Raw genomic sequence first — 27688 nt, forward strand, 5'->3', positions numbered from 1 at the left:
CTTCTCTACCCACTTCTTCACCATGAATTCCCCTGGTTGCTGAGGCAGCTTGGCGACCAGGGACTTTGTTCTGGTCATGAGCTCTGCAAATGTCTCCTTGGGCTGGAGCAACAAGTTGGCCAACTCATCTAGAATCTTCTCTTGATAATCCCCTGGTCGGAAAGCTTCACAGAACTGCTGTCTTAACATGGTCCAAGTAGTAAAGTGGTTTTCAGCAAACTGACTGTACCATTTATCTGCAAGACCATCCAAGGTGGAAGGGAAGAGCACCAGGTATGCGTCTTCTCTGTTGAGGCCACGACCTCTGCAAAGAGAGACAAACCTCCGAGCATGGTCGTCTGCATCTTCTGCAGAGAGACCTTTAAAGGTAGGGAACTTGATGTTCACCTTTGCCAGAACACTTGTGAGCTCCTCCATGGCCTCTTGCTCCTGAGTAAGTGGCTCCCTAGCTTGCTGTAACAAAATGGGGAAGAGCCTTACCGGAGAAGGTGACTTGGAGGATGTAGAACCGGTTGAAGGAATGGAGGTAGCCGCATGTGTAGGTATGGGTGATGGGGTTAATATGCTTCTACTGGGCACCAAGGGTTGACGCCTTCTGTGGTAGTACTTCAGAGGACTCAGTAGTGCACTTTGACGCTCCAAAGACCTCCTTGTATGTGTCATGCAGTAACAGCCAACCCCACCAAGCTTTGGGCAAGAAGACCTTCACTTGGGCAAGACAACCTTCACTTGGCTGAACATTGGTCTAGACTCTACTAGACCAGGGCGAGTGACTAGACCACCTGGCCTGGACCTGGACGAGGAAGGACTAGACCAGGGACGAGAAGAACCAGACAAGGACTAGCACTGGGTGGACCAGGGCGAGAGAGGACCAGACCAACAAGGCAAAAGACTAGACCACTAGGTTAAGCTGTCAAGAGACTAGACCAGCTAGGTTAAGTTGTCAATGGGTGAAACTGGATCAGGCTGCACAGGCGAAGCGAAGAAACCAGCTACTCAACAGAGTGAGACTTCAGTTGAGGTCCCACCGTGATCACCAAAATGAGAGCACCTGTAGCGCGGATAATGTGTCGTGCTCTCTACAGTGTGGGTGTCCCTCAGTGCAATGTGCGTGACAATCTCACTCAATAAATAGAAACTCTCTCAAACAGAATGAAACACAGAAACAATGGATAACAATAGAGACACAGCAGTAGACCAGAACATATGGACTCGACTAGCTCAAAGAACCATGTACAGACTCTGGCGTGGCAGCACACTCAGCTCCTGCCCAGGACTCACAGGTACAAATGGGGTGTCGAGGCTCAGATGTGCAAGGATGGTGAAGCAGTGCTCTGTGTAAGCCTCACTCTAGACGACTACGTACAAGATCAAAGGTGAAGAAGATGATAACATCACCAACCGCTACTACTCATATGTACCACCATAAAGAGCCACCAACGGCTCATAATGTCAGCCATGTGGTGACCTGGCCACGAGGTCCACTAGACCACTGTCGGTAGGTACCCTGCCACGTGTCACTCCCTAGACCAAAGGTCCGTCCAGTGTGAACCAGACCCAGTGTAGCCAACTGTCCAACTGTCTGCCCTGTGAAGTGACACTGTAGCCCTGCTACAGAGACGGGCCTGTAGGAGGTCGCACAACTCGCCTCTGCTAGGTCAACTGCCAATGAGCTTGAGATAACGAGGTGGGAAAAAGGAGCTCCACCTCTGCTCCAAGGCTCGCTTGCTCTGCTGGTGATTGAGCAAGTGGGGTCGAGCGAGGGGGATTCATCTGAGTCCCTCTGAGGCGGAGCACGAGCTTCGATCCGTGTCTGCTACAGCAGATGAGGGCTAGAAATGTTCCTGTTGTGGAAAATCCCACCTACAATCCGAGGAGGCACCGACAACACCCGACGGGGAAAGGAACAGTAGGAGGACACCAAAAGGGGAGGGGAAGGGGGGACGAAAGTGATGGAATGGGGAGGGAAGGCGCGGTGGAGCGGGGAGGGGTGTGGGAGAGGACGGGGGGGGGGGGGCAGCTGCACCGAGGGAGATGGGCAGTGGGGGCAGCGGGCGAGGGAAAGGGGGGCGCAATGGCTGCGGACAGCGTGAGGAGAAGGGGGGCGACAGCGAAGGAGGTGGGGGAGGCTGTGTGCAAAAGCAGCGAGCGTTCCCAAATCTTTTCTTGCATCAATTCGGAAAAACGAGATATAGTCTATTTATCTAAGCTTATTTTATTTTGTTATGCACTTCCCTTTCTGACACTCTCCCTCTATGTAGCCTCATGGTTGGGAACCTCAGCACTTGAGGTTGTGAGCTGGCCCAGGCAGTTTTTGTGCTGTAGCTTGGCTCCTCTCTAGGTGGTAATGGGTGTTGTAGTAGTGGTTCCACTGGAGGAGCGACTCTGATATCAGCAGCCTAGCCACCTCTAGTCTCTCAACTCCATCAGCTCTCTGAGTGTGGGCTGCCAGAATAGTGTATCGGCTCATATGCCCTCAGAAGCCTGGCAGCTGCATACATAATACTCCTCACTCTCCACCTCTTCTGCTCATACTTGCAAATCCTTTCAGCTCTAGGGATGCGTGCAACTCTGCCCGTCTCAATCTCTAGTCTGTGTGATGATACTCTAAGCTATCCAATCACTACTTGGGCAATATGTGGCATGTATCCGTTGAAGTAACCTGGCCATTGTATGAAACCGTCCCCAGGTTAGTCAAGAAATAATCTTTTTACCACAACTTCGGTGAAAGAGGTTGTGTGAATTTCTCTAATGTAGGTACTAGGGTTGCCAAAGGTCTTGTGTGGTGCATGAAACACCTGCCAGACCACTCCAACACTCTTATTGCATGCCATTGCAATACACCACTCAATCTCAACCATCTTGCATTTATACGTCTCCAAAAAAACATTAAAAACTTGAAAAAAGGACTCAACTCCAAAAATAATCAGTGCAACCAAGCACAATATGCTAGACGGAGAGAAACTAGCAAAATTTTGACCTAGAAAGGGCGATAACCCTAACCTTGAGGCTCCTAACCCCCAAACTAGAAATTTGGACCCTCCTACAGGTCCATATAGATAGATCAAGAATATGACTGTCTAGTGTTTTTCCCCAAATTTTGACTCCTTGAAGAATGTAGCTCACTTTGCCACGACTAAGATGTGATTAAGCTTTGTGTGAGCACAAAGAATTGTTGTTACAAATATCGCCTGAGGATATTTGCTTGCTAACTATGAAATGCCTGAGCAAAGGAAAGAAGTTGGAGTGGTAAACTGAGTGTAACAATGTAAGGAATAGGAGGCCACCAAAATGTCAAAAATAAAAAATGAATGGAGGAACGAGCTCATGTATGTAAGCTACAAAGGTGACATGAACCACTAGAGGCTTGCATAGAGCAGAATGTGACCAAAACCAAGAATAGATGGGAGGAACGAGCTCGTGGATGTAAGCTACAGAGGTGAAATGAACAACTAGAGGATTTGTTTAGAGAGAAATGTGATAGGGCCAGGTGGAAGGGTGGACTGGATGAAGCAACCTTATCATATTGCATGCAAGGCACATAAACCAAAGTATATGCAAGGGAAAGTACGTTTGTAGGAGGGGCTTTCAATGCTGAGAGCACGAACAAGGGGAAGATGGGAGAAAAGGGGAAAGGGAGGAACGGGGGAAGAGACGGGGTGGGGCCGGGGGGGGGGGTGGGGGTGCAGGGCACTACTACTAGACGAGCATGACAACAGGATGGCCCTTGCAATGTACCTTCTGCAAAAGATTTAAGTCCAAAATAAATTGGTATGATTAAAAGTAAGATTTTGTTTAGCTTGTCAAGGCCATAAATTGAGCATATGGGAGGAAATGCAATGGCTTACTTGACAATCTACAAAGCTTCCACAACTCAAAAAGGCAACATTTTTGGAAGACAGCCTTGGTGGTGTCAATATTGATACTTTTGTGACCACTCCCAAAGTACCTTCAGCACCTGCATGACCATCTCAAAATTGAGTGATTGACCTAAATATGCGTCAACACATAATCAATTTTTGATACCAATAAAAAGCTGCTTCAAGTCGTAGCCTGTATTGTCTTTCCTCAAGGTCCTCAAAGAATCAATTACTTCACCATTTGCAAGAACAATCTCAAGCCCTTGCAAAGATAAAGAGAGTAATGATTGAGACATTCATAAGACACAACCAACACTGTCATAGAAAAAAGCAAGACTAGTGGGAACTCAACAACTGACAGGAAAAGCCACTCAAGAGAAAGAGAACATACCTAAGACATTAGCCCTTAATGAACCATAGCGTAGTAAGTGTACTCCACCTGCATTCGTTGATATGTTTCCTCCGATTTGGCAAGACCCTTTAGCACCGAAATCGAGGGGCATCATATATCTTAAGCGAAAAAAACACTCATGAATATGATCACTAAGCCACTTTTTTATGACTTCAATACAAGTACACCAGCTCTAGAACCAGTCAAGGTAAAGAATTGGTTATGAAAAAGCTGAGACTTACCCTTTTTCTAGAAGATAATTGTCCAGGTTTTCAAGAATGCAGCCAGCCTCGCACACAAGGATTCCATTGAGCTGCTATGCAATATAACATCAGTCCATGTGATCTTTTTCCTTTTGAAGGAAAATGTCTTGTCTTATACATTTTAATAACATCACAAGTAACCAAAACAAATGTTAGATAGGGGGTGGTCCCTTCCAAAGAGTGGAAAGAAAAAAAGAGAGGAGAACTAACATTTGAAATGCCGTGGCTTGATCACATCTACATCACCTAATTTTGTGAGGCTGTGTTCATACATGCAATGTGTGTGCGCGTGTGTCACAAAGTGATGACGTGGCTTTACCGCCTGGACCGGCAATTTTCCCCCTTCCAAGCGTCCCCAATATATCGTTGAAGCATTCTCTAGCCTTGCAATGGACTCTTCAATTGTCGTAAAATCCGCCGACAAGAACCTATACTTTGCTATTCTACCTTTGGATTGGTATGAAAATAATGCCCACTTAGATCTTAATGATCTCTCACTTATAAGTTTTACATTCTCTTCTCCTTTATTGCTTCCCTCCTCACCTCAATTACCCTTCGATTTACCACACGCCCTTCAATTGATCCGCTTTTATGCTCTCAACCCTTGACAAGCCGCTAAAGCCTTGATCTATTTATTTCATCTCTAAACTCCACAAGCCTTCTATTGTGTTCTTGCCCATTTGCTCCTATAACGGCTACATTTTTGAGAAGGCCTCTATTTGGCTCCCCTTAGCTCTATTCTATCCTCAAACATCATCTACAAAACTCCCTTATTAAAGACCTTGACAACCGCCGGCAACACCCCCCCGGCCCGCTTCCATCTAACATCCTCCTTTTCAATGGAAGCCCTTTACCCTAGTATCCCGATCAATTACGGCCTCATTGTAACCATCTTGAACTACATACGACTCACTGCACTTTTTCCCTTGCCGCTCTAATCCTATCACACCACAACATTGCCTTCAAGGGAAAATTTTGGAAACAAGTCAAAGGCACCGCTATGGGCCTGAATTTTTCTGTAGTGTATACTTGCCTCTTCCTTTGTCACTTGAAAGCCTCTTTCCCCCTCCTACACAAGCCTAACCTTCTCTACTTGAAACGCTATGTGCATGAAGCCTTGGGTCTTTGAGAGAGTACGACTGCTGGGAGGAGCACTCTCTCCAATTTGCAACCACAAGACTGAGAAGAACCTCCCACAAGGCACTCTTTTAAAGGCCACTAGCTGAAAAGCATCTGATACAAAAATCAGGCACCGCTTCCAAAAGCAACTGCCTTAATTACCACCCAAAAGCATCTCGTAAGCTAGCAATAAAAACCTGCCACGTCAACTCCTAAAATTGCACCGGAATTCGCAGGCCTGTTGTACAGGGTGCCATGTCATCACTACAATACCTTTTCTATTCTTCCCTTGGTTAGGGATTCCACGTCATCACTTTTGTGACATACCCCCCTTCGAAGAAGAGTAATCGCCCCAATTACACCTACAAAAGTCAATCCGATACTTTAGTATCCAATGCCTTCATGCATACATGTCAATGACCATCAACACTAGGCCGTACTTTCTCTAGCATGCATTACAACATACAATTCCACAATCAAAATCATATCCAACTATCTCATCCTCGTCACCTTTGTCAATATCTTTGTCATGCCAAGGCATGCCTAATAGAACATCACAATTTCCCAACTTCATAATGTGGAAATCGGCTTTTCCATGATAATCTTGGATAGTCACTGGAAGAGCACCAATGAGTGGTACCACTTTCTGAGTTTGCCCTGTGGCTAGCTCAGCTTCAATTTCTCAACCCTCTACATCATAATCAAAGTCCATCTGCTTCAAGAATAGTGGATGGATGAAGTTCTCTGTAGCTCTTGGGTCAAAGAAAATTAGGGCTTTCAAAGCGTTGACTTTGCCATATGTTCGACACAATTCATTTGTACTTTCAAGGCGTATGCCAAAGATGTCAGGTACTAATCCAATGGCCGGTTTAGCTCATTTGGCTGGAGATGGTCCTAGGTTTTTGTCGACCGTCAATGTGGGAGTTGTCTCCGCAGGTCTGTCAGTGCATTGGGGACAACCAAAATATATTATGTCCTATTTGAAAGCATCCAAAACATCAGCCTTCTTGTAGTAAGGTGTCTCGTTGTTGAGGTGTCAAACGAGGCCTTTGTGGTTGACTTTCACGAGACTCTCGAGAATTTGTTCGTTGTTGCCGAGAGTTGTGGTTAGTGGCCGGAGATTCTTCTGTGGTAAACTCTAGCTTTCCCTTCATCAGTTTGTAGCCGACCGCGGCATGGTCCATAAGTTCTTGCATGGTAGAGACTTGCTTGGATAGACAATATTCCTGCAATGGTGATGGTAGTCCAATGGTGTATCGCTCGCATTGGGCCTCCAAGGGAAGAGATCTAAATAAAGACACCGGAAGGTACACGTCGAGAACCTTTGGTTATATTCGTCCATGTTTTCGGTGCCAAGCATTTTCAAGTTGCCCCACTCTGCCAAAATCCGGACTTCAAACATCGAAGTCATGTAACTACGTGCAAAAACTGTCTTGAAAGCTTGCCAAGTCCTTGGAGCATGTTGTTGTGTCGCGATTGAACTCCACCATTGCATAGCATTATCTTTAAGAAATCCCGCTGCTCGAGAAATCTTGGATTCTTCTGTATAGTCCCCCAAAGCATAGATGTTGTCGAATTGTTGTAAGAACTGCAATGCTTTCTTGCGTTCTTTCACCCCGGAAAAAGTGAAAAATTTGACTGTCGTGCCACCATCTTTGAAATCTTTGGGTTGGTTAGGCGCATATCCCAAGTATGGATAATAAGGGTATCCATATGGGATCCAACCATTGTAGCCTGGTGACGATGGTGGTGGAGGTGGGGGCAATGGCGGTGGCAAAGGCGGTTGCACTAGATCCGGGTTAGATGGCTGCACCATATTCCTGAAGACTCCCTCGATTGGAACAGACGGCTAAGAAGGTTGCCGGTTGGAAGCTCGTACTTTCTGGTGCCGGAGGAGGAGGTACCACCTGGGGCATCAGAGGGGGTAACATGTAGTTCAAAAATTGTTGAAAACTTTGCAGCATCTGAAGATTCTGCTGAGGATACCGCGAAAGAATGTCGTGGAGTTCGTTCAGCAAGAATTGCAAATATTCTGCTAAATCCATGAATTCCAAGTATTGGGTTCTTAATTGGCCTATGTCCTGTAAGACACTGCGGTGAAGACGAGAGTGCGCCCGATGCGCGATGTAGTAAGGGTGGGAGTGGCTAATAAGTCCGGGTTGGAGAGCGAAGATACCTCAAATAAAATTCCAAAAGCTCTGTCTGCTCTTTTGTAGGACCGGTATGCTTTCAGAAAAGCACACGCCTGATGCTCTGATACCACTGTCACAAGACGGGCACCACGTGCCAATAGAAAAGAGCAAACTGAACAGACTTTTAGCACTTCAATAACAACTGAACTGCGAGAGAGAGAGAGAGGCGGAATTCCACCCCAAAGAGTATTGGCCCCAAACCTTGGCGCCCCTTTCGGTATTTCTTTATATTGCATCAACACAGTACAATCCGGTACTCCAGACTCTGCACCTTCTTCAAGAAGCATGCCAGAGAATGAGCCCTAACCTCATATTTAAAGGCCCTTGGCCTAAAAAGCAGTTACAATAAAAAGCCTTTAAAACTCAAAAGCTTCTGGTCCAAAAGCAAAGCCAAAAAGCTGCCAGCGTAATTTACGAAAATCCGTACAGCCTGCCACGTCATCAACCAACGCAAAAGGCGGAAATCTATACAACCTGCCATGTCATCATGCCAGCGCAATTTTCAGAAATCTACCACGTCATCAGTTTTTGCGTGTGTACGGGTCCTGCTTTATTTTAATCCCTTTATGTCACTGGGGCCCCATCGGACGTGGTCCCCATAAGTTGGTAGGACTTCTTCTTCTTCTGCTACTTGTTCTTCTTAGGGTTTAGGCCCCTCGGCCGACATATGTAAGTCGGCTCCCTTCTTTAGGCTTTGACACGTCAGCAGTTTGTTACAATAGTACATGCCAAGAACAGTCTTTGGGCGTATGCAAGGCATGATGCCAAACCCCATGTATGGCAATATCGGCTTACAGCAAGGGTTCCAGTGCAATTAGGGCCAGTTTGGGGTGCCATAGACCGCTTTTGGTATGGCTGGTTTTTCTGACTAGCAGGCAAACATGGCACCAAGGAACCAAAATGTTAACGGCCAAGGGGCACATATGATCCCCACCATTGTACCCATGCTGTAGACACTTCCCTATGATAATTTGGGAATGCTAAAAAAGCCAAAACCATACATAGAAGGTGGTGCAACTGTGAAGTTGATACTTTCAATGGATTTGAGAACAAGACGAAGGCTCTTACTTTCCTCCCAACATTTTGATACGGCTAATGCAGGGGGGAATTTTACAGAGGCCTCCAAGTTAGGAAAGCTGTCACCTTCTTGAAAGGAAATGAGCGTTCATGGTGGATGACATTGTTAATGCAAGGACATGCACCTGCCACATGGGTTTACTTCAAGGAAATGTTTGCATCTGCATGGCTATCAATTGAATTTGAATCCGGAGTCATGACAGATTGGCACCAACTCAATTCGGCTTCTTGCAAAAGCTTAGAGAAGTACAATCGGAAGTTCTCTAAAGCGCTACTCTCAATAACTTCCTTCAGGTTTGTGCCATTGAGAAGTATTGTTGTGGGCTGCCAAAAGGGCTTAGAAACTACTGTACAAAGAACAGAGTGGCCACCCTTACTCAGCCTATGGAAGTTCCCAACACTGGTCACGCCTTGTTGAAGGAAGTGGACGGTGGATTTCAGGGCAACGTGAAAGGGGGTCAGCAGAAGAAAAATTCAGCAAAGAAGCCCTTACCAAAGCGACTCCTGAAGTGTCCCAAGGGTCTGAAAAGGCAGAGAAAGCTACCCGAGACGTCTGCAAGACAAGCTAAAAAACAAAAAAGGAAGCCTTTATGCAAGTCGTTCGAAGAGAAGAAGGCTTTGATGGCTGAGAACAAATGCTTTATTTGTGAGCAGCCTAGTCATTTTGGTGCAGATTGTCCACAGAGAAAGAGCCCAAGTTACTCAGAGGACAAAGAGGAAAAGAAAGGGAAGAAGCCCAAACCCATGGCAGGTTTAGCGCCAGACATGGTGGGTGATAGACCTAACTTGGATGCCAGTGAGTTATGCAGAGCGTGGGGTAAAGTTAGGGATCAGACAACACTTATTGTCTTTGATCCAAGTGCTAAGGCAAACTTCATCTCACCAGAGTTGGCTTCAAGTTGGGCATCAAAGCTGAAGAGACGGGGTACACGGCAGAGGCACGTTTGGCATGTCCTGGCCACTCAGCGTGTGTTACCCATCATTGGAAAGCTGCCTCTACATATCCAATCGTATGTGGACACGGAGGAATTCTATATCATGCCATTGGAAGGGTGCAATGCGTTGTTGGGAATCCCATGGATGTTTGGTGTACGTGGAGTGCTCAAAAAAAGGTCACCCTGCAGCATAGGGACAAAACTCACATCCTCGATGTAAAGCTTAAAGGGGAGTCTGTTCCTATTGTATCAGCTTCGACTATCACTTCTCTAATTAAGAATCATCTTTTTGCGTGCTTGATTTTTGCACGTGATGTTTTAGATAATTGTTAGTCAAATTTATGTGTTAATAAAAAAAGGTCAACATTTTTGCGAGAGTTTAGTGACTTGTTTTCTGATTCATTACTGTCTCAGTTGCCGGTGGAGAGGCTTGAAGATCATGCGATAGATTTGGCGCCATGTTGTAGCCCACCAAATAGGCCTCCCTACAGGGTTAGTGTGGCCCAACAGAAAAAAGATTATGAGCTAAGTAGAGGAGACGTTAGAAAAAAGGTCGATTCAACCTAGTTCTTCACCCTTTTGCTCCTTAGTGCTTCTAGTGCAGAAGAAGGATGGCTCTTGGCGCATGTGTATTGATTACCGTGCGTTGAATAAGACTACCATCAAGAAGAGGTTTCCTATTCCAAGGATTGATGATATTCTTGACCGCTTAGAGGATGCCGCAATTTTCAGCAGGATAGACCTTAAGAGTGGATACCATCAGATTCGTATTAGGCTAGAGGATGTGCACAAGACTACGTTTAGAACGACATTTGGTCTATATGAGTTTTTAGTACAAATGCTCTTGCTACATTCAATAGGATGATGGATCGGATTTTCCGCCCACAGCAACAATTTGTTGGCACATTCTTTGATGACATGATAGTCTATTCAAAGAATGAAGGGGAGCATAGGCATCACTTGACCATTGCGTTTGAAGAGCTATGCAACCACAAGTTGCTCATCAATCCTAAGAAAAGTGATTTTTTTCTGGAAGAGATCCACTTTTTAGGCCACATAGTGTCAAACGATGGTGTTCGAATGGATCTTGCCAAGGTTGAAGCCATCAGGACATGGCCAGACTTAAAGACACTGCATGATGTTTGAAGCTTCTTGGGATAATGCTCTTCCTATACAAGGTTTATCCGGAAATTTGCTGAAATTGCTTCATCCCTATATGCTTTGCAAAAGAAAGAGGTCACTTTCAAGTGGACACAAAAGAGATTTCAGCTTTTAGGAAAAGATGACTTTGGATCCAGTAATTGTTTTACCAGATCTCATGAATTTATTTGTGGTCCACTGTGATGCGTGTGGCAATAGTATTGGGACACTGTTAATGCAAGATGGTCGGGTAGTGTAGCACGCTACAGTGTCACTTTCACAGGACACACAATTAGTACAGTTGGTCTGGTCTGGTTCACACTGGACGGACTCTCTGGGCTGGACAGTGACACGTGGCAGGGATACGGGCGGTGGTCTAGTGGACATCGTGGCCAAGCCACCACCACTCAGTTTGGGGATAGACTTAGATGGCTGACATTTATGAGCCGTTGGTGGCTCTTTATGGTTGTACATATGAGGAGTAGCGGTTGGGTCATGAGTATTATCTTCTTCATATATGATCCAACCGCTACTCCTCATATGTACAACCATAAAGAGCCACCAATGGCTCATAAATGCCACCAACGATTAGTACAGTTGGTCTGGTCTGGTTCACACTGGACGGACTCTCTGGGCTGGACAGTGACACGTGGCAGGGATACGGACGGTGGTCTAGTGGACATCGTGGCCAAGCCACCACCACTCAGTTTGGGGATAGACTTAGATGGCTGACATTTATGAGCCGTTGGTGGCTCTTTATGGTTGTACATATGAGGAGTAGCGGTTGGGTCATGAGTATTATCTTCTTCATATATGATCCACCGTCGTCGTCTAGGTAGCGAGTCTGTACACACAGCACGTCTACAACATCCTTGCACATCTGAGCCTCGACACCCCCATTGTACTTGTGAGTTCTCGGTTGGAGCTGAGTGTGCTGCCATGCTAGAGTCTGTATCGATTCTTTGAGATAGTCGAGTCCTATGTTCTAGTCTGTTGTTGTGTCTCTGTGTGATCAATTGTTATCTTTTGTTCCTTTGTTTTTAGTTGTTTGAGTGAGATTGTCACGCACATAGCACTGAGGAGCACCCATTGTAGAGAGCACGACACACTATCCGCGCTACAGGTGCTCTTATTTTTGGCGATCACGGTGGGACCTCAAGTGAAGTCTCACTCTCTGTTGAGGTACAAATCGAGAAGCTAGCTGGTTTTTACCTAGCTTCGCCTACTTTGCCTTTCGTTGTACAGTCTGCTGGTCTGGTCCTCTCTCGCCCCTGGTCCAATTGGCCTGGTCCAACCAGCCCTCGTCCTAGTCCTCAGAAGATGCAGACGACCATGCAAGGAGGTTTGTATCTCTTTGTAGAGGTCGTGGTCTTAACAGAGAAGATGCTTATTTGGTAATCTTTCCATCTACTTTAGATGGCTTAGCAGATAAATGGTACAGTCAGTTTGCAGAGAACTATTTTGCAACTTGGGCAGCTTTAAGACAACAGTTCTGTGCAGCATCATTCAGGCCAGGTGACTACCAGGAGAAGGTGTTGGATGAGTTAGCTAACATGGTGCTCCAGCCAGAGGAGATTTTTGCAGAACTCATGACTAAAACCAAGTCTCTGGTTGCCAAGCTTCCCCACCAACCCGGTGAATTTATGGTTAAGAAGTGGGTGGAGAAGGCTCTTCCAAAACTTCTCAGCAAAAACTCCGAGAGAGTCTCCGACCCGACGCCACTCTGGAGGAGTTTGTCACGGCTGCTACTAGGATAGAGGGGGCTAGGAATCTGTCCACCAACTCCCCTCACATAGAGACCCCCTCTGTGTCTTCGGAAAGTCCTTCTGATCCATTGACTTCTTTATGTAGGGAACTTGAAGCCCTAAAAATACAATGCGCTCTGCAAGAGGAGAAATCAATCTCTCTTAGACGGGAGAAACCCCCACATCTCGAGGCTTTGGATCAAATCAAGAGAGAGCTAGAAGAGCTTCGGTCTCAGCAGGAGACTAAGGCTATGGTATGGTGCAGCTCGTGTCGCTCTCCAGACACCCTCCACAGTTTTGTCCCCTTAGGGCTTATTGCCACTTCTGCAAAAAGTCTAGGCATGAAGACAAGGATTGCTACTATATCAAGGGATTGCGGAAAATACAACAAAGTCTAGGTCCTTCTTGTTGAAGCATGTTGGATGATGGAAACATTTACCCTTCGAGGAGCTTCCACCGGGATGGTTACAAGAAGAGTATGCAAAGTTTCCAATCGATCAAACACCAGCCCGTGATGTCTCGAAGCTCCAAGAGGCAGCTCACTTTTCAACTTCCAAAGCACCCTCCATAGTTACACCTCTTGACCCGGTCAAAAAAGTCAACCTGGGCGACCCTGACAACTCTCAGCACGTCCTCTTAGCAGCTTGGTTATGGGAGCATCCTGCATTACTTGATCAGGTAGTTTCTTTTATACACTCTTTTAAAGATGTTTTTGCTTGGTCCTACAAGGATTTGGATGGGATCCCACCAGAATTGCATGTCCACACTATCCCTCTGGTTGAAGGGGCTAAGCCTGTCAGAGGCCGAGCTTACAAGCTCAACCCAAAGTATGCAGAGGCTGTCAAGTCAGAGCTCGAAAAAATGCAAGAGGCAGGGATCATTGTACATGTGGAGCACTCTGAGTGGTTATCACCCATGGTGATAGCGCCTAAGAAGTAGTCCAATAAAATCCGTGTGTGCGTAGATTACCGCGCTCTGAACAAGGTAACTATCCCAGATGGTTTTCCCACACCTTTCACTGAACGTGTGCTAGAAGATGTAGCAGGGCATGTATTGTACAATTTCATGGCTGGGTTCAGTGGATAAAATCAGTTGGGCATCCATAAAAGTGATCAGATTAAAACGGCCTTCGTGACTCCCTAGGGTATTTTTATCTACACTAGAATGTCGTTTGGGTTGAAAAACGCTCCACCTTCCTTCAATCGAGCAATATATCTCATATTCTGTCCTTTACTTACGGATCATCTTCATGGACGATTTTTTGACCTTCTCAAGTGCTCAATGTTCAACCCCAGTGGAGAATCTAGAGGAGCACCTCGCTCAGCTCTCTACTGTCTTCCTCAGGTGCAGAGAGGCACGCCTAAAGCTCAATTCTAACAAATGTCATTTTTTGGTCACTAAGGGCACACTTCTAGGCCATGTGGTGTCTGCCAAATGTTTAGCACTTGACCCAGAGAAGATCGTGGCCATCTTTAAGTTACCACCTCCCATCAACCCGAAAGGTGTTCAGAGCTTTGTGGGCCACACAGGCTATCATCGCAGGTTTATACGAATGTATGCACAGGTGGCTCAACCATTGACCCGACTCACTAGTGCCACTGTACCCTTTCAATGGTCAAAACCTGAGGCTGAAGCATTTGCATACCTCAAGAAACGCCTCATTGAAGCACCTATTCTAGTGGCTCTAGATTGGTCTCTCCCTTTTCATGTGTATACTGACGCGAGTCAACTGGCTGTGGGTGCTGTGCTGACTCAGCCTAGTAAGGAGTACAACCTGGATCGCCCTGTTCACTATTCAAGTCGCCTGCTCACCAAAGCAGAGCACAACTACAGCACCACAGAAACGGAAGGTTTGGCTATGGTGGATTCTTTACAAAAGTTTCGTCATTACTTGCTAGGGGTTCACTTCACTATCATCACGGATCATCATGGGCTACGCTATCTTCTGAATAAACCCCAAGTTGCAGGGAGAGTCTGGAGGTGGCTACTAATATTCCAGGAATTCGATTTCGAAGTAGTCCTTAGTCCAGGCAAGCGGCACATCATGGCCAACCATCTCTCTCACATACATACTGGTGAGTCCGATACTGGGGTTGATGATGACTTTCCGGATAGCATCTCTTTAAGGTCGGCACGACCCGAGAATGGTACGGAGATGTGTTACATCTGCTCTCTATTGGCCTATATCCTGAGAATGCTTCTCCCTTGCAAAAAAGAAGACTCTTGCTGAAGTCTAGACCCTTCTCTTTGATCTGCGGACAACTCTACAAATCTGGGCCACATGGTGTGCTGCGCAGGTGTGTCTCCCCTCATGAAGTAGATCACATTCTGGAAGATGCACACAGTGGTTCTACAGGTGGCCACTACCCTAGTCACATCACGGTGCAAAAAATCTTACAGACCGGCTTATGGTGGCCCTATATATTTAGAGATGCTATTGCTCATGTCAAGATTTGTGATGTCTGTCAGCGATGTGAGCCCAAGCTAGCAAGAAATTCAATCGCCCTCTGCAGGTATCTATGGCGTGGTTTCCCTTTGACGATGGGGCTTGGACTTTGTTGGTCCAATTACTCCACCTGCTCAACCTGGCAATCGTAAGTATCTACTGGTAGCAACGGATTATGCAACAAAGTGGGCCGAAGTGGTGGCTACCATCGACTGTACAGCCGCCACTGTCATAAAATTTTTGTATGAAAATATTTTTTGCAAGTTTGGGTGCCCTCTGGAAATCACCAGTGATCGTGGTAGTCATTTCGTCAACGACCTGATCTCCACACTCTTCACGAACTACAAGATTTTTCATCGCAAATCTTGCTCTTACTATCCTAGAGCAAATGGGCAAGCTGAGAGCACTAACAAAGTGCTAATTGCGCTTCTCACGAAAGCTTGTCACCTGCATCCAGCTTCTTGGGCTCAGGCTATCCTCGACACAGTTTGGGCTTATCGCACCTCCTTCAAGGCAACCACTAACTACACCCCATTTTAGCTAGCTTTTGGTCTAGAAGCAATTGCACCATATGAGTTCAACTCAGGTTCAGCAAGAGTGGGAAGTATTCGCGTCACAACGGGGATTGCTTCCGCAAAACTCTCTCGACTCTCAATGTTAGAAGAAGGCAAGATGTTAGCTTCACATGCTCTCCAAGCCGAACAACTTCGTCGCAAAGCGTGGAATGATCGCCATCTCAGAAAGCCAAAAGTAACGCACGGAACACTGGTGCTACTCTATCAAGCGAAGGATCTGAAAAAAGCTAAGAAGCTGGTCCTAGCCTGGCAAGGGCCATTCATGGTACAAGAGATTTTGCCACAGGGGGCTGTCCGGTTAGTCACTCTGGAAGGTGTTCCCTTGGCATTGGTAAATGGATCAAGAATCAAGTGCTATCACTCGCCCTGATTATATAGAAATTTGATGATGTTATCCATCCCACCACCGTATGATTGTCCCCTCCTCAGCTATCTCTGGCTTTCCATTTTTCCCTTTTCTCAAATCTTCCTCATGACAGTTCTCATCTCAGTTGTAGTCAGTGTTGTCTTTAAAATTCCCCTTGTTTCACTGCGTGCATCCCTTTTGCTCTCATCTCATTGGTATAAGTGGGTTTTTGGAGTCCTACTATAATCCAACTTTACTGCTCTGTCTCTACTGCCTCTCTGTCCTTGTAAATTTCTTAAATATACGAGGTTCAACTCTCGTCAGATGGATCTTTGATTTTTTTGATATTGTTCCTAGGATGTTAAATCCTGCTCTGCTGCATCTCCCTTTCCGTCTCTATCTTATGGTGCGCTCTCACACACACATCTCTCTCTTTGCCTTTCTGGTGAGATCTCTTTCGTAACACTCCTTCAATATGCTTCAATCCTGATGCCTTCCTCCTTTCATTTAATTCTCTGTTCCCTCTCTCTCACACATATACGCAAGTTTGCTCGAACTATGCGAGTTTCCTCTAACCTTTCTGATCGCCCACATCTTGGTTAATGCGAAACCCAAATCCTAAAAAAGGAGAAGCAGATAAAATTTTTACTCTTGGCAATTTTTATCTCTCTATCTCTGCCCTTTTCCTTTCTTTATCTCGCTCACTGCACCCCTAGCCCCTAATGTGTCCCATCGCCTCTTATGAAAACCACCTCTCTCCCGACCCCTACCCACCCTGTTTGCTCACCCTTTCTACCCCTCGCCCCTACCCACCCGTTACCCCCCTATCTAGCCCTCGACCCCCTACCCTCGCCTCTATCTAGCCCTTGCCCCCCTACCGTCGCCACTATCTAGCCCTCGCCGCCCTACCCACACCTTGCCTCCCCCCTATCTAGCCCTCGCCCCCCCCCTATCTACCTCTCGGCCCTACTACCCACCCGTCGCCCTCTATTTATGCCATTATTCATGCTATAAAGCAATGGCGACATTATCTAGATGATGCTCAATTTTAAATCATTTTCAATCATGAAAGCATCAAATGGTTTACACAACAGAAAGCTTTGAAAGGACGTTAAGGCTAGGTAGACTGAAATCCTTCAAGAGTATGACTACCAAGTTAAATTATCAAAAAGGTCTATACAATGTTGTAACTGATGCTTTAGGTCGCATGCTTGAGGTAAATGCTCTTGCATTTACACAAATTCAAAGTGAATTTTTGCACTCTATTAAGGGCAAATGCGAGCATGATTAGTCTTATAGTTATGTTATGAAAAGAGATCTTGCCAACACTCAAGCCGTTGTTCAAAAAACCTGTACACATAGTTCCACTTTCACAAGTAATGACTTTAACATATGGAAGCATTTTTCCATTGATAAAAGTTACCTACTCCACAAGGGGAGGGTATGTGTACCAACGGACATTTTGACATCAAACACCAAATCCTTTATTAGTGTTATGATCCTAGTGCTCGTCAACCCGAGATAAGAAAGACCTATGCACTCATATGTCGCCAATTCTACTTGCCACATTTGCATAATGACGTACAAGATTATGTGATTAACTACCAAAACTGCCAAGTTAATCAGGCAATATGATTAAAAGTAAGAGGGCTCCTTCATCCTTTAGAGATCCCTGATGGCAAGTAGGAAAGTATCTCTATGGATTTCATAGTAGGACTTCTAACTACTATGCATGGACATGATTCCATTTGGATAGTGGTTGACCGTCTTAACAAGATGCGTCGGTTTATTCTCGAGAATTAGCAAGGCTATTCGTGGAGAACCTCTACAAGTTGTCTATTTACCTTCAATAGCCATTTTTAGCGAGCAGTTTTCCAAAAGTTGGGTGCTAAGTTAAGCTTAGGTACAGAAAGTGATGGGCAGACCCAAAGGGTAAAATCAAGTCACAGAGGATGTAAGTGAGATAGACCGGGCTTTTTACAAGGAAGCCTAAAATCCCGGTACAAAGAGAAACTTCATGCCGCACAAGACCAACTTGGATGCCACCCCCACTGACCCTCTCATACCGAGCTGGAGATGCCCGGAACAGCCACTAGTGCAAAATAAACATAAAAGAAAACGTGCGGAGATGAACATCAATCCGAATGGGAAGATTATCTACCAATCTTGAAGTTTGCTTACAAAAGTGCCAATCATGTTTCTACATGGTTCATTCCCTTTATGTTAATGTATAGCTTTCAACTCCATTCACCAATTTCGATGGAGTCTAACCATTGAAAAGATGAAGGATGTCTTACAAGATCATATGTCTATGTCATGTGTTGCTTGTTTCAATGTTAAACAAACACAAGACGTGTATCGAAAGAAAAATGAAGATTGGTTACTTTTGAAGCAAGTGATCAAGTTTTTCTATGTGTACCAGAACATGTTGTCTCTTCATTACTATGGTCCATTTAAGGTCATAAAACACATTGGTGGAGTTGCATATAAGCCAGACTTACCATCCTCTTTAAGTGTGCATATATTATATATATCATATGCAACTCCACCAATGCGTTTTATGACCTTAAATGGACCATAATAATGAACAGATAACATGTTCTAGTACACACAGAAAAACATGATCACCTGCTTCAAAAGTAACCAATCTTCAAGACGAAGGTTGTAAAGTGTTAAACTCTCTCTCTACGTTTCCCTTCTTCATGAAGTTAAGTCATAATAATTGTTTTCCTTTGCGGAATGTTTCTTGTATATGAGTGCATAATGCATATGATGTATTACCTACGAAAATGGGAATTCTCCTTCTCAGTCTCAAGAGCCATTGTAATTGAGCTCATCCTAAGGTACTTTGACAAAGCATAAATAGAATGCCCTTCCCCCCCCCCTTTCTCCCTTTTTTTTAATTGGGGGGGGGGGGGGGGGGAAGGGGAGGGGTCCATCTTCAGACTTGAACCTCAATATGTATCCTCTCTTTCTCTCTCTCCTCCTCTCTCTCACCCTCAGTCTCAAGTCTCTTAATTCACAAAAGCCTCAAGCGGTGTAATAATTTTTGTACATAGAGTCTAATTTACCATTTAAGAAGAAAGTGAGTATGAAGCTCCTATTGTTACACATACTGTTGTGTAGGGGGCACTTGCAGTGGTAAAAGAGCTTTGATTTTTAATCCTCTACCCTACATAGTAGTGCTTGCAAATGGATAAAGTGCTATATTGAAAGTCCTTGAAAACCTTCTACAAAAAAATCAATGCAACTTTTCAAATTAGAGAACATTGAAAAGTTGAATGAAGTGAATGAGAGGAGCTCTTCAAGGCAGTGACTTAAGCAAAAGGGGATGCTCTACATTAAAGCAAAGAAAGAAAACCAGTCGAAGTCAAATTTTATCATTTTCTTCAACATCATCTAGTGCCTTCCTAGATGATCTTCATGGTGGTGGCGGTGGTAGGAGTGGCAACAGTAGTAGTAGAGAGAGAAGACAAGAGTGTATTAACGTCTCAAAGAGGCCAATGCGGCCTATGAGAGCAAAACACTCGTAATACAATGAAACTGTACCATCGAATGGAAATAAAAACCCAGCCTAAGCTAAGAGACCCAAAATTGCCTATCTAGAAGTACATCCACCATCCAAACTATACAAGTACGATTGAATGCTCTTTGTCAAGGTATGGAAGCGTGTATCATTATATGAGAGAGAGAGAGAGAGAGAGAGAGAAGAAGAAGAAGAAGAAGAGAGTTTTAACGTCGTAGGAAACTATCCCAAGAGACCTTAAAGATCTAGCCGACGAGGAGTTGAACGCGAGAGAGAGAGAGAGAGAGAGAGAGAGAGAGAGAGAGAGAGAGAGAGAGAGAGAAATGAAATGTTATATTGAATGTCTTCAAAAGGCAAAATGACCTATGAGACCAAACTGATACAATCTTGGTGGATCTAATCCAATGTCTGGGTACAAAAATAAAAATAAAAATGAAGTGAAAGGCCAAAATCATCATCATCAATGCCCGAGGAAGCCCGGCATCGGGCGTTGTCCGAGAAAGTATTGTATCGGTCGCTGAAGAGCTTTGTCAATGTTTGCATCTGTAAATAGTCATATTGGGCGTCTCCCATGTCGTGCTAGAATAGTCCTGATCCTCTGATGGAGCCTCCGTCGATGTCATGGTCGCCCTCACAGACGTGAGCATCTAGCTCTCCCCAGCTCAATGCCTCTGTTAACTAATATACCCCTGGTATAGGTGGGCTCTGAAGTCTGCTGTGAAGAATGTTCGTCTGGTTGCCGAGTCTCTGCTCTAAAGAAATCACTAAAGAAGTCAGTGTCTCCCTCTATGAATGTCTACCACTGCCTGATCTCCTCAAGAGACTCTTCCCGTGTCTGTGCATCTCTAGCCGAAACAACCGGAGGCATCTCTGATCCTGATATCTCATGACTCTAGCCAACGTTCCAAAGCCCTCTCTAAATAGACAATGAAAGTCGCCTCATATCTCATAGTATACCGGACAATGACAAATGTGATGTAACTCTGTCTCTGGCTCTATATGACGCAACTGGCATATCCTCGAATCTACTGGTACTCTCCTAAATCTGCCAGTCTCAATCTCCAGCTGATGTAATGAGAGAGAAATGAAATGAAATCAAATGTAATATTAACGTCTTCAAAAGGCCAAAATGACCTATGAGACCAAAAGGTTACATGTGGTGAATCTAATACCAGGTCTAGGTACAAAAAGTACAAAGAACTGAAAATAAAATACTGGGTAGGGGTGGGGTGAAAGCTGATACAAAGGGAATACAAAGGGTGAGCTAATACAATGGAGCTCTCTGACAGTAGAGGCATCATATACATATACATCAATATCCAAAAGGCTTTAGAGTTCAATGTCCTCCAAGGTAAGCACTCTTGTCGGGACGGCTCCTATGTCGCATTAGTATGGTATGGATCCTCTGTTGCAATCTGCATCGATGTCGAGAGGGCCCCCTCATCCGTGGGCGACGGGACCGACCCAACTCTATCGCCCAATCAAGCAGTATGCCTCTGGTGCTGCCATGCTGTGGTGGCTGCTCGAAATCCTCTATCTGTGACTGAAAGAAATCTATCATCTGCCATTGTCGCTGGATCTCTCATTGTGCCCCTCTTCAAGAGATCCTCTCTTTGTCTGCGAATCTCCAGTAAGTATAATCCGAGGCATCTCTGATCCTGGTATCCCATGACTCTAGAAAGTGGTCCAAAACCCTCTCTGAATAGACAGTGAAAGCGGCCTCGTATCTCATAGTATACTGGGCAGTGACATATGTAATGTAGCTCTGTCTCGGGCTAGAGAGAGAAATGAAATGAAATGAAATGTTATATTAACGTCTTCAAAAGGCCAAAGTGACCTATGAGACCAGAAAGTTACGATGTGGTGGATCTGATACAAAGTCAGAGTCACAAGATGACAAAATGACAGAATGAAAAAATGACAAAATAAAATACTATGGAATCCTAAACTGCTAGGTGTGGACTAAGCAGCTAAACAACTAGCTGGGATAGGTAAATCACAGGAGATCCAGCATCGGTCGCTGGCGGATCTCATCAATCTCCTCCATGGTCAGTAGTCTGACCGAGCGTCGTGCATGTCGAGCCAAAGTGATCCGGATCCTCTGATCCAGCCTCCGTCGATGCTGTGTAGTCCTCCGCAGTCATGGGCGTTTGGATCTCCCTACCTCGGTCGCTCGGTTGATTAGTATGCCTCTGGTGTAAAGCGACGGGCTCTGCTGTGGTAGTATCTCCTCCGGGTGTCCAATGGCAGCTCTAAAGAAGTCTGTGATGTGTCTCTGAGACTGGTTAGCCTCTCCTCTCATCACGCTCTCTCTGTGTCTGCGCAGCTCGAGCAAAAACAGACCTAGGCATCTCTGATCCTCGTACCGCATGACTCTAGCGAATGGTCCAAAGCCCTCTCTGAACAAGCAATGGAAGCAGCCTCGTATCTCGTAGTAGACGGGGCAGTGGCATGTGTAGTGCAACTCTGTCTCAGGCTCGATGTCACACAGGGGGCATGTCCTGGCCTCTTCTGGTATTCCGTTGTATCTCCCGGTCTCGATCCGCAGCTGGTGTGAAGATGTGCGAATCTGGCCAATAGCACATCGTATTCCATGAGACAAGTGGGTGTCCATGTAGCTGGGCCTCGTCACAAAACCATCCTCCGTAAGCTGGAGGAGATGCTCTCTGTAGAAAGCCATCTTCGTGCCTAGCTCTTGTGCTGGTTGTATCCATGTCCTCTTGGTGTCTAGCTGAGTCAAATCTTGGCGAATGAGCCTGGTTACCTCGGACTGTGTAAGAGTCAAAGAGGGCGCATCCAGTGAGTACTGGAAGGGGGGCAATCTGTCTATGCTGAACCCATGCATCTGAAACCATGATGTCATCTCCCCATACCAGCATGCTATATTTCCCTGCATGGCTAACTGTCGAGAGGACTCAAGTGCAAGGCGTGCATATCTGTCTTTGGGAAGTTCTCATATGCGGTGCATGAAGGAGACAGATCTGATGAGCGCCTCAACCACCAGTGGGGGGGCAACTAGCTCTGCTCGTACAATAGCACGTGGTACTGAAGCCTTGGTTCTAATGAGCCGCGAGATCATAGAGACCAGAGGCTTCTCCATGTCCCCCCATCCATCACTACGGCCCGCCCTCCCATGATGATCCAGTGAAGGTCCCCAAATCTCAGCTCCATAAAGCAATGCAGAAGCCACCAGAGTGTCAAAGAGCCAGAGCTTCGTCCGAGGCTCCTGAAACTCAACCTGTGAACACATCCTTTCCAATCTACCCAATGTTGCATGGGCTACATACATACCAAATAGAGTAGGAGAGAGAGGGCAGCCCTGCTTCACCCCAATAGTGGAGTAAACCGGTGTGGATAGACCCTCTGGGGTGCGTACATGCCCCACTACTGACCCGTATAATTCCATGACCCCCCAAATGAGCTCTTTGGGTACTCCCATCTGCTGTAATCTGCGCATCAATCTAGCTCTGGGCACTGTGTCAAATGCTTTGCGGAAATCCACAAAGCTACAATAGATCCATCTCCCATGCGCTCTGCCCTCCTCAATGATGGCTTTGGGTGTCAAGATATGGTCCAAAGTAGAAAAACCCCTCCTGAAACCTGCCTGCCCGGCTGCGCGTATCCCCTCCCTCTCTGCCCATCTACTCAGCTGCTGCTCAAGAATGGATGCGTACAACCGTGCCAATGTGTGTCCAATCATGATAGTGCGATAGTTCCTAGGCTCCATGGGGTCTCCCGACTTGAAGATGGGTACAATAGTAGATAGGCTCCAAGTATCAGGCAAGCCCTCACACATGGCACGGTTAAACATAACCGCTAGAAGCTCTGCTAGTAAATCTCTGGCATGCGTGAAATGCTCAGCCACTAGGCCATCATGATCATATGCTCTCCCAGTCCTCATCCTGTCAATGGCCTTCCTCGCCATCTCAGCGGTGAAAAAAGCACATGTGTGTGGGCATGGATCGAGGGGGTCGGGAAGGGGGGGCTGCTCAGGAACTGTGTACAAAGATGATGCATACTGACCCCAAGCCTCTGTAGAAGTGATGGCAGGGGGGGGGGAGTGCCCATGAAAGAGCCTCCATGCCTCACGTGAGTCCTGACTCAAGGATAGCTGGTATAGATCCTGCTCTAGGCGAGCCAAAAAAGCCCTCTTCTTCTGCCGCACTAGGCGTCGAAAGTCAATCTGTGACTGCCTGTGAGTGATGTCTCCCAAAAGCACCTCCTTCTGAAGTCTAGCTCTAGTGTCCCAGCATTCCTCATCATACCAGCTGTTCTGGGGCATGCTTCCCGAACGGCTTCTCTGCTCAGGCTAGGTATGTGGGTATGCCTTTGCTGCTGCATCATGTAGTGTTTGTGTCAATATAGTAGTAAGCTCCTCCACAGGTCGCCCTGAATCCTCTGTGCACAGGCGTCTGTAGATCCCATCTATGTATACAGAGTCCGTCTCCCATGTAAAGGTGTAGCGAGTAGGGGCTGCTGCCCATCTCCTGTGTGCTACACTAAACTGAAAAGAAATGGTCAGCGACACAAGAGCATGATTCACTGCCACACCAACAGGTCTGGGTCCAACCGTAAGGTCCTGGATACTAGAGATGAGGCTCAGCTGTGCCATGACATAATCCACTGTGATGGCTCCATGCCTGTGTGGAAAGCACGTAAAACCCCCAGCAGCGGGAAATCTCTGTAGGCCATTCAAGATGACCAATCCATGTGCAGTCCCCTTGTCTATCAAGTGTCATCCATACTCAGTGTGTTCTCCATCATGTGATAGTCTGGATAGGCCCGTCTCTGCAACATCCAACTCTCTCAGCATCTCTGAAGTATCATAAAATACTGTCTGATGATGGGCAATCCTAGCATTGAAATCCCCTAGAATGATGATGTCACCATCTCTAGAGAACTCCCATATGTCATCATCCAGAATAGAGAAGGGGGACTGTCCTCTGGGTGGTGCATACACTGACGTACTCGGAGGAAAGTAGCAAATAGCAATGTAAAGATATCTGCCTGTCTCCACTCTCAATCTCACCCACATGTACCTAGCTTGCTCATCCCTGCGGGCTATATGTATCAATGGCTGCAACTCCTCCCTGAATAACACTGCCACTCCTCCGAGCCCCGCCCTCTGTGCTCTGATCGTGTCTCCTGTCTACAGGCTGCCTCCCATCTATATCCACTGATATGAGGCATAGATTGCCCCGGTGCTTGATGTGTCTCAGAGTAGAAGACGATGTCTCTTCCCGTAAAACTATCCTCAAAGGCACCCACATCAAGTCGCATAGATCCATTGCAATTCCAGGTGGCAACTTTGAGTGTGGTCCCAGAGGTCTCGCACCGTCATGTGGAGCGGCGCTCTGTAATCACCACTCGGCCATCTCTGTAGAAGGCCGTCTTTCTCTTCTCCCTTGCCGCTTGAATCTCTAGCATTACCTCTCTCATATGCGCCAGCTATGTGAGAATGAGGTAATCTCCAAGGAATATGCCCGTTTTCTTTAGTGTAGGGCGCTTCTTCAAGAAGTCCTTCTTTGCCTCCATGGATGGGAAACGGATGATTAAAGCTCTCCCCTTTGAAGTCTCCCCATTGCCTTGTGTCTTCTTCCCTACCCTGCACGCCTTTGTATGAGTAGCCTCACTACCCATCATGCGGAGAAGTTCTTCAACTTCCCCTTCCACATCATCTCTGTCTTTTAGACCGGTTACTCTTATATGCAATGCTCTAGTTTTCCTTCGCTGCTCTTCTTCTAGAGTCATGTTGATGATTGTAGGAGTGGGGACGGATGTGGTTTCTTTCCCTTTCCCTTTCTTAGCGACTTCTATCCATTTCTCGGCCTCATCCGCCTTCTTCTGTGTCTTCGTGATCACATCCATCCATGAAGATGTCTTTACCACCTTCTGTTTCTCCTCCTCTGTGATCATCCGTACCTGCTCCTTGATGACCTTGATCTCGTCTATCACCGAGGGCTGAAATTCCCCTTCTTCCAGTCCACTGCTTACTCTATCCGCAAGTTCTCGCTTGAGGGCTGTGACCTCTTCTCTAAGTGCCTGTGATTCCGCCTTAAATGCTTGTAGCTCTGCGTGCAAGTCCTCTTTCTCCTTCTTTCATTGCGCGCTTTCATTAAGAAACATTTGAAGAAGGTTGGCCTTCTCTTTCCACCATCCCTCCGTCTCTGCTTTCCATTCTTTCATCTCCCTTTCCATTTGTGTTATCCGCTTGTTTGTAAGCGCAAAGGTTGCCTTCGTATGGGGCTTACATATCGGCGAAATGATCATGGCCTCCATTGGCGAAGTGCTCATGGCCTCCACTGGCGAAGCGCTCATGGCCTCCATTGGCGATGCGGATATAGCTCGATGCTCTGGCTCGGCTCAGTCCATGCGGGCAGGGCACACTAGAAACCTATCCAAAAACAAGGATAGGCGAGCGAGGGTGTATCCTCCTCAGCTCGGCAAACCCCCCCGATGCGGGTGTATACATCAATTCAGCCCACTACGGGCGTAAGCAACCAAGGCAACTCAAATGAAGACCTTGCACTCGTTGTCCTGCACAGTGGCAGAAAAATGCACGTGCCCCGCCCCAGCAGAGTCAACTCATGGCTCAGACAGGCCCCTGTTGGGCGCCGACTCAATCCACGCGCAGCCCCCTCTGTGGGAGGAGCTCGCCTGCTGCTGCTGCAGCCTCTGCGTGTCCTGCACCTGCGCCCTCTTCAGCCTGCGCGCTGCACCTGTTGCAATCTCTCCGCGCCTTGTACTTGCTGCGTCACCTCTTGCTGCCCTGCGTGTGTCACCTCTTGCTGCCTTGCATCTGTTGCGTCACCTGCAGAGAGAGAGAATCTCCCTGCGCGCTTCCTCCTGATGCCCGAAACCCTGTTGCATCACCTGCACAAAGAGAGAAGGGGGCCTGCTCGCTGTCCTGCTGAGTGTGGCGTGAGCCCTCTGCCTGCCTGCCTGCGCGTTTCTGCACCTGCGCAAGCCTTCTGCCTGCACGTGCTCAGCCTCGTGCTAGAGAGAAATGAAATGAAATGAAATGTTATATTAACGTCTTCAAAAGGCCAGAATGACCTATGAGACCAAACTGATACAAAAGTGGTGAATCTGTTACAATGTCTGGGTACCTTAGTACTAAAGTACTAAGTGTGAAAAGTGTGAAAGTGTGAAAATAAATGTGAAAAACTAAATACAAAGTATTAAATAAACTTCTTAGGAGCATTGTAGGTGTCTGGCTAGAATGCTTCTAATCCTTTGTTGTAGTCTCCTCCGGTGAAGTGTGCTTCTGCATCTTGGTCGTGGTCGTCTCGATTTCCTAAGCTCAGTCGCTCTGTCAATTAGCGTGCCTTTGGTATGACTGTGGGTACTCCTTTGTGCTGGCTGTTGGCCTCTTGCTTCTCCTTCCACTCCTGCTTCTCTCGATCCGAAGAAATCTGTGATCGGCCTCTGAGGCTGTAGTGCTCTTTGTCTTCTCATTAGATTATCCCTGTGCCGATGTAGTTCCAGTAGGTACAAGCCTAAGCATCTTTGATCTTGGTATTGCATGATGCTATCTAGAGGTCCAAAGCCTTCTTTAAAGAGGCAATGAAAACGGCCCCCGTATCTCCTAGTATATTGTGCAGTGGCATATATAGTGTAATTCTGTCTCCGGCTCCATTCCGCATAACTTGAGAGAGAGAGAGAGAGAGAGAGAGAGAGAGAGAGAGAGAGAGAGAGAGAGAGAGAACGAACTTCCTCAAAAGGCTCAAATAACCTTGTGCATTTGCACATTCAAATGGGCATGAGCATATCTTTATGATACTCGACTTTGGCACACATCTCATTGTGGCAAGATTTGCAATTAAAAAAAAGAAAGCGAGAAGAGGGAAGTAAATGTTCTACCTCATCAAATAATACTATTTTATTCATTGCTCCAAGACTCAGCACAACCTGCAAGTACAGATAATAATTATATGCAACATGACCACAATGGAGTTAAACCTTGGTTTATGATTAAAACATTCTTAATTCTTACACAAAGTTCCATTCATGACCAATCGACACATTCTCTCCTGTACTTCAGCAGCCCTTGCAGCGTACGGATAGTTTTTC

The 27688-nt window shown here is 46.3% G+C and overlaps 1 protein-coding gene across 7 annotated transcripts in view; it reads right to left on the reverse strand.

Moving 5' to 3' along the window:
• The window catches only part of D2HGDH (FAD-linked oxidases family protein), a 178550-nt gene that overhangs the window by 98314 nt on the left and 52548 nt on the right, over nucleotides 1-27688 (reverse strand). For all 7 annotated transcript variants that reach the window (XR_015185358.1, XR_015185359.1, XM_086490867.1 and 4 more), the window contains exons 5-9: nucleotides 27479-27526; nucleotides 4494-4564; nucleotides 4252-4370; nucleotides 4027-4122; nucleotides 3849-3958 (exon numbers count right to left, since the gene is read on the reverse strand). Coding sequence is in view for 5 of the 7 variants with exons in the window: in XM_086490867.1 (XP_086346993.1) it covers nucleotides 3849-3958; nucleotides 4027-4122; nucleotides 4252-4370; nucleotides 4494-4564; nucleotides 27479-27526 (444 nt within the window). In the remaining 2 variants the exon portion in view is untranslated. The remainder of the gene's footprint in view (nucleotides 1-3848; nucleotides 3959-4026; nucleotides 4123-4251; nucleotides 4371-4493; nucleotides 4565-27478; nucleotides 27527-27688) is intronic.

This window comes from Adiantum capillus-veneris, chromosome 19 (assembly GCF_014529385.1).
Source record: "Adiantum capillus-veneris isolate H3 chromosome 19, ASM1452938v2, whole genome shotgun sequence".
NCBI classification, from domain to species: domain Eukaryota; kingdom Viridiplantae; phylum Streptophyta; class Polypodiopsida; order Polypodiales; family Pteridaceae; genus Adiantum; species Adiantum capillus-veneris.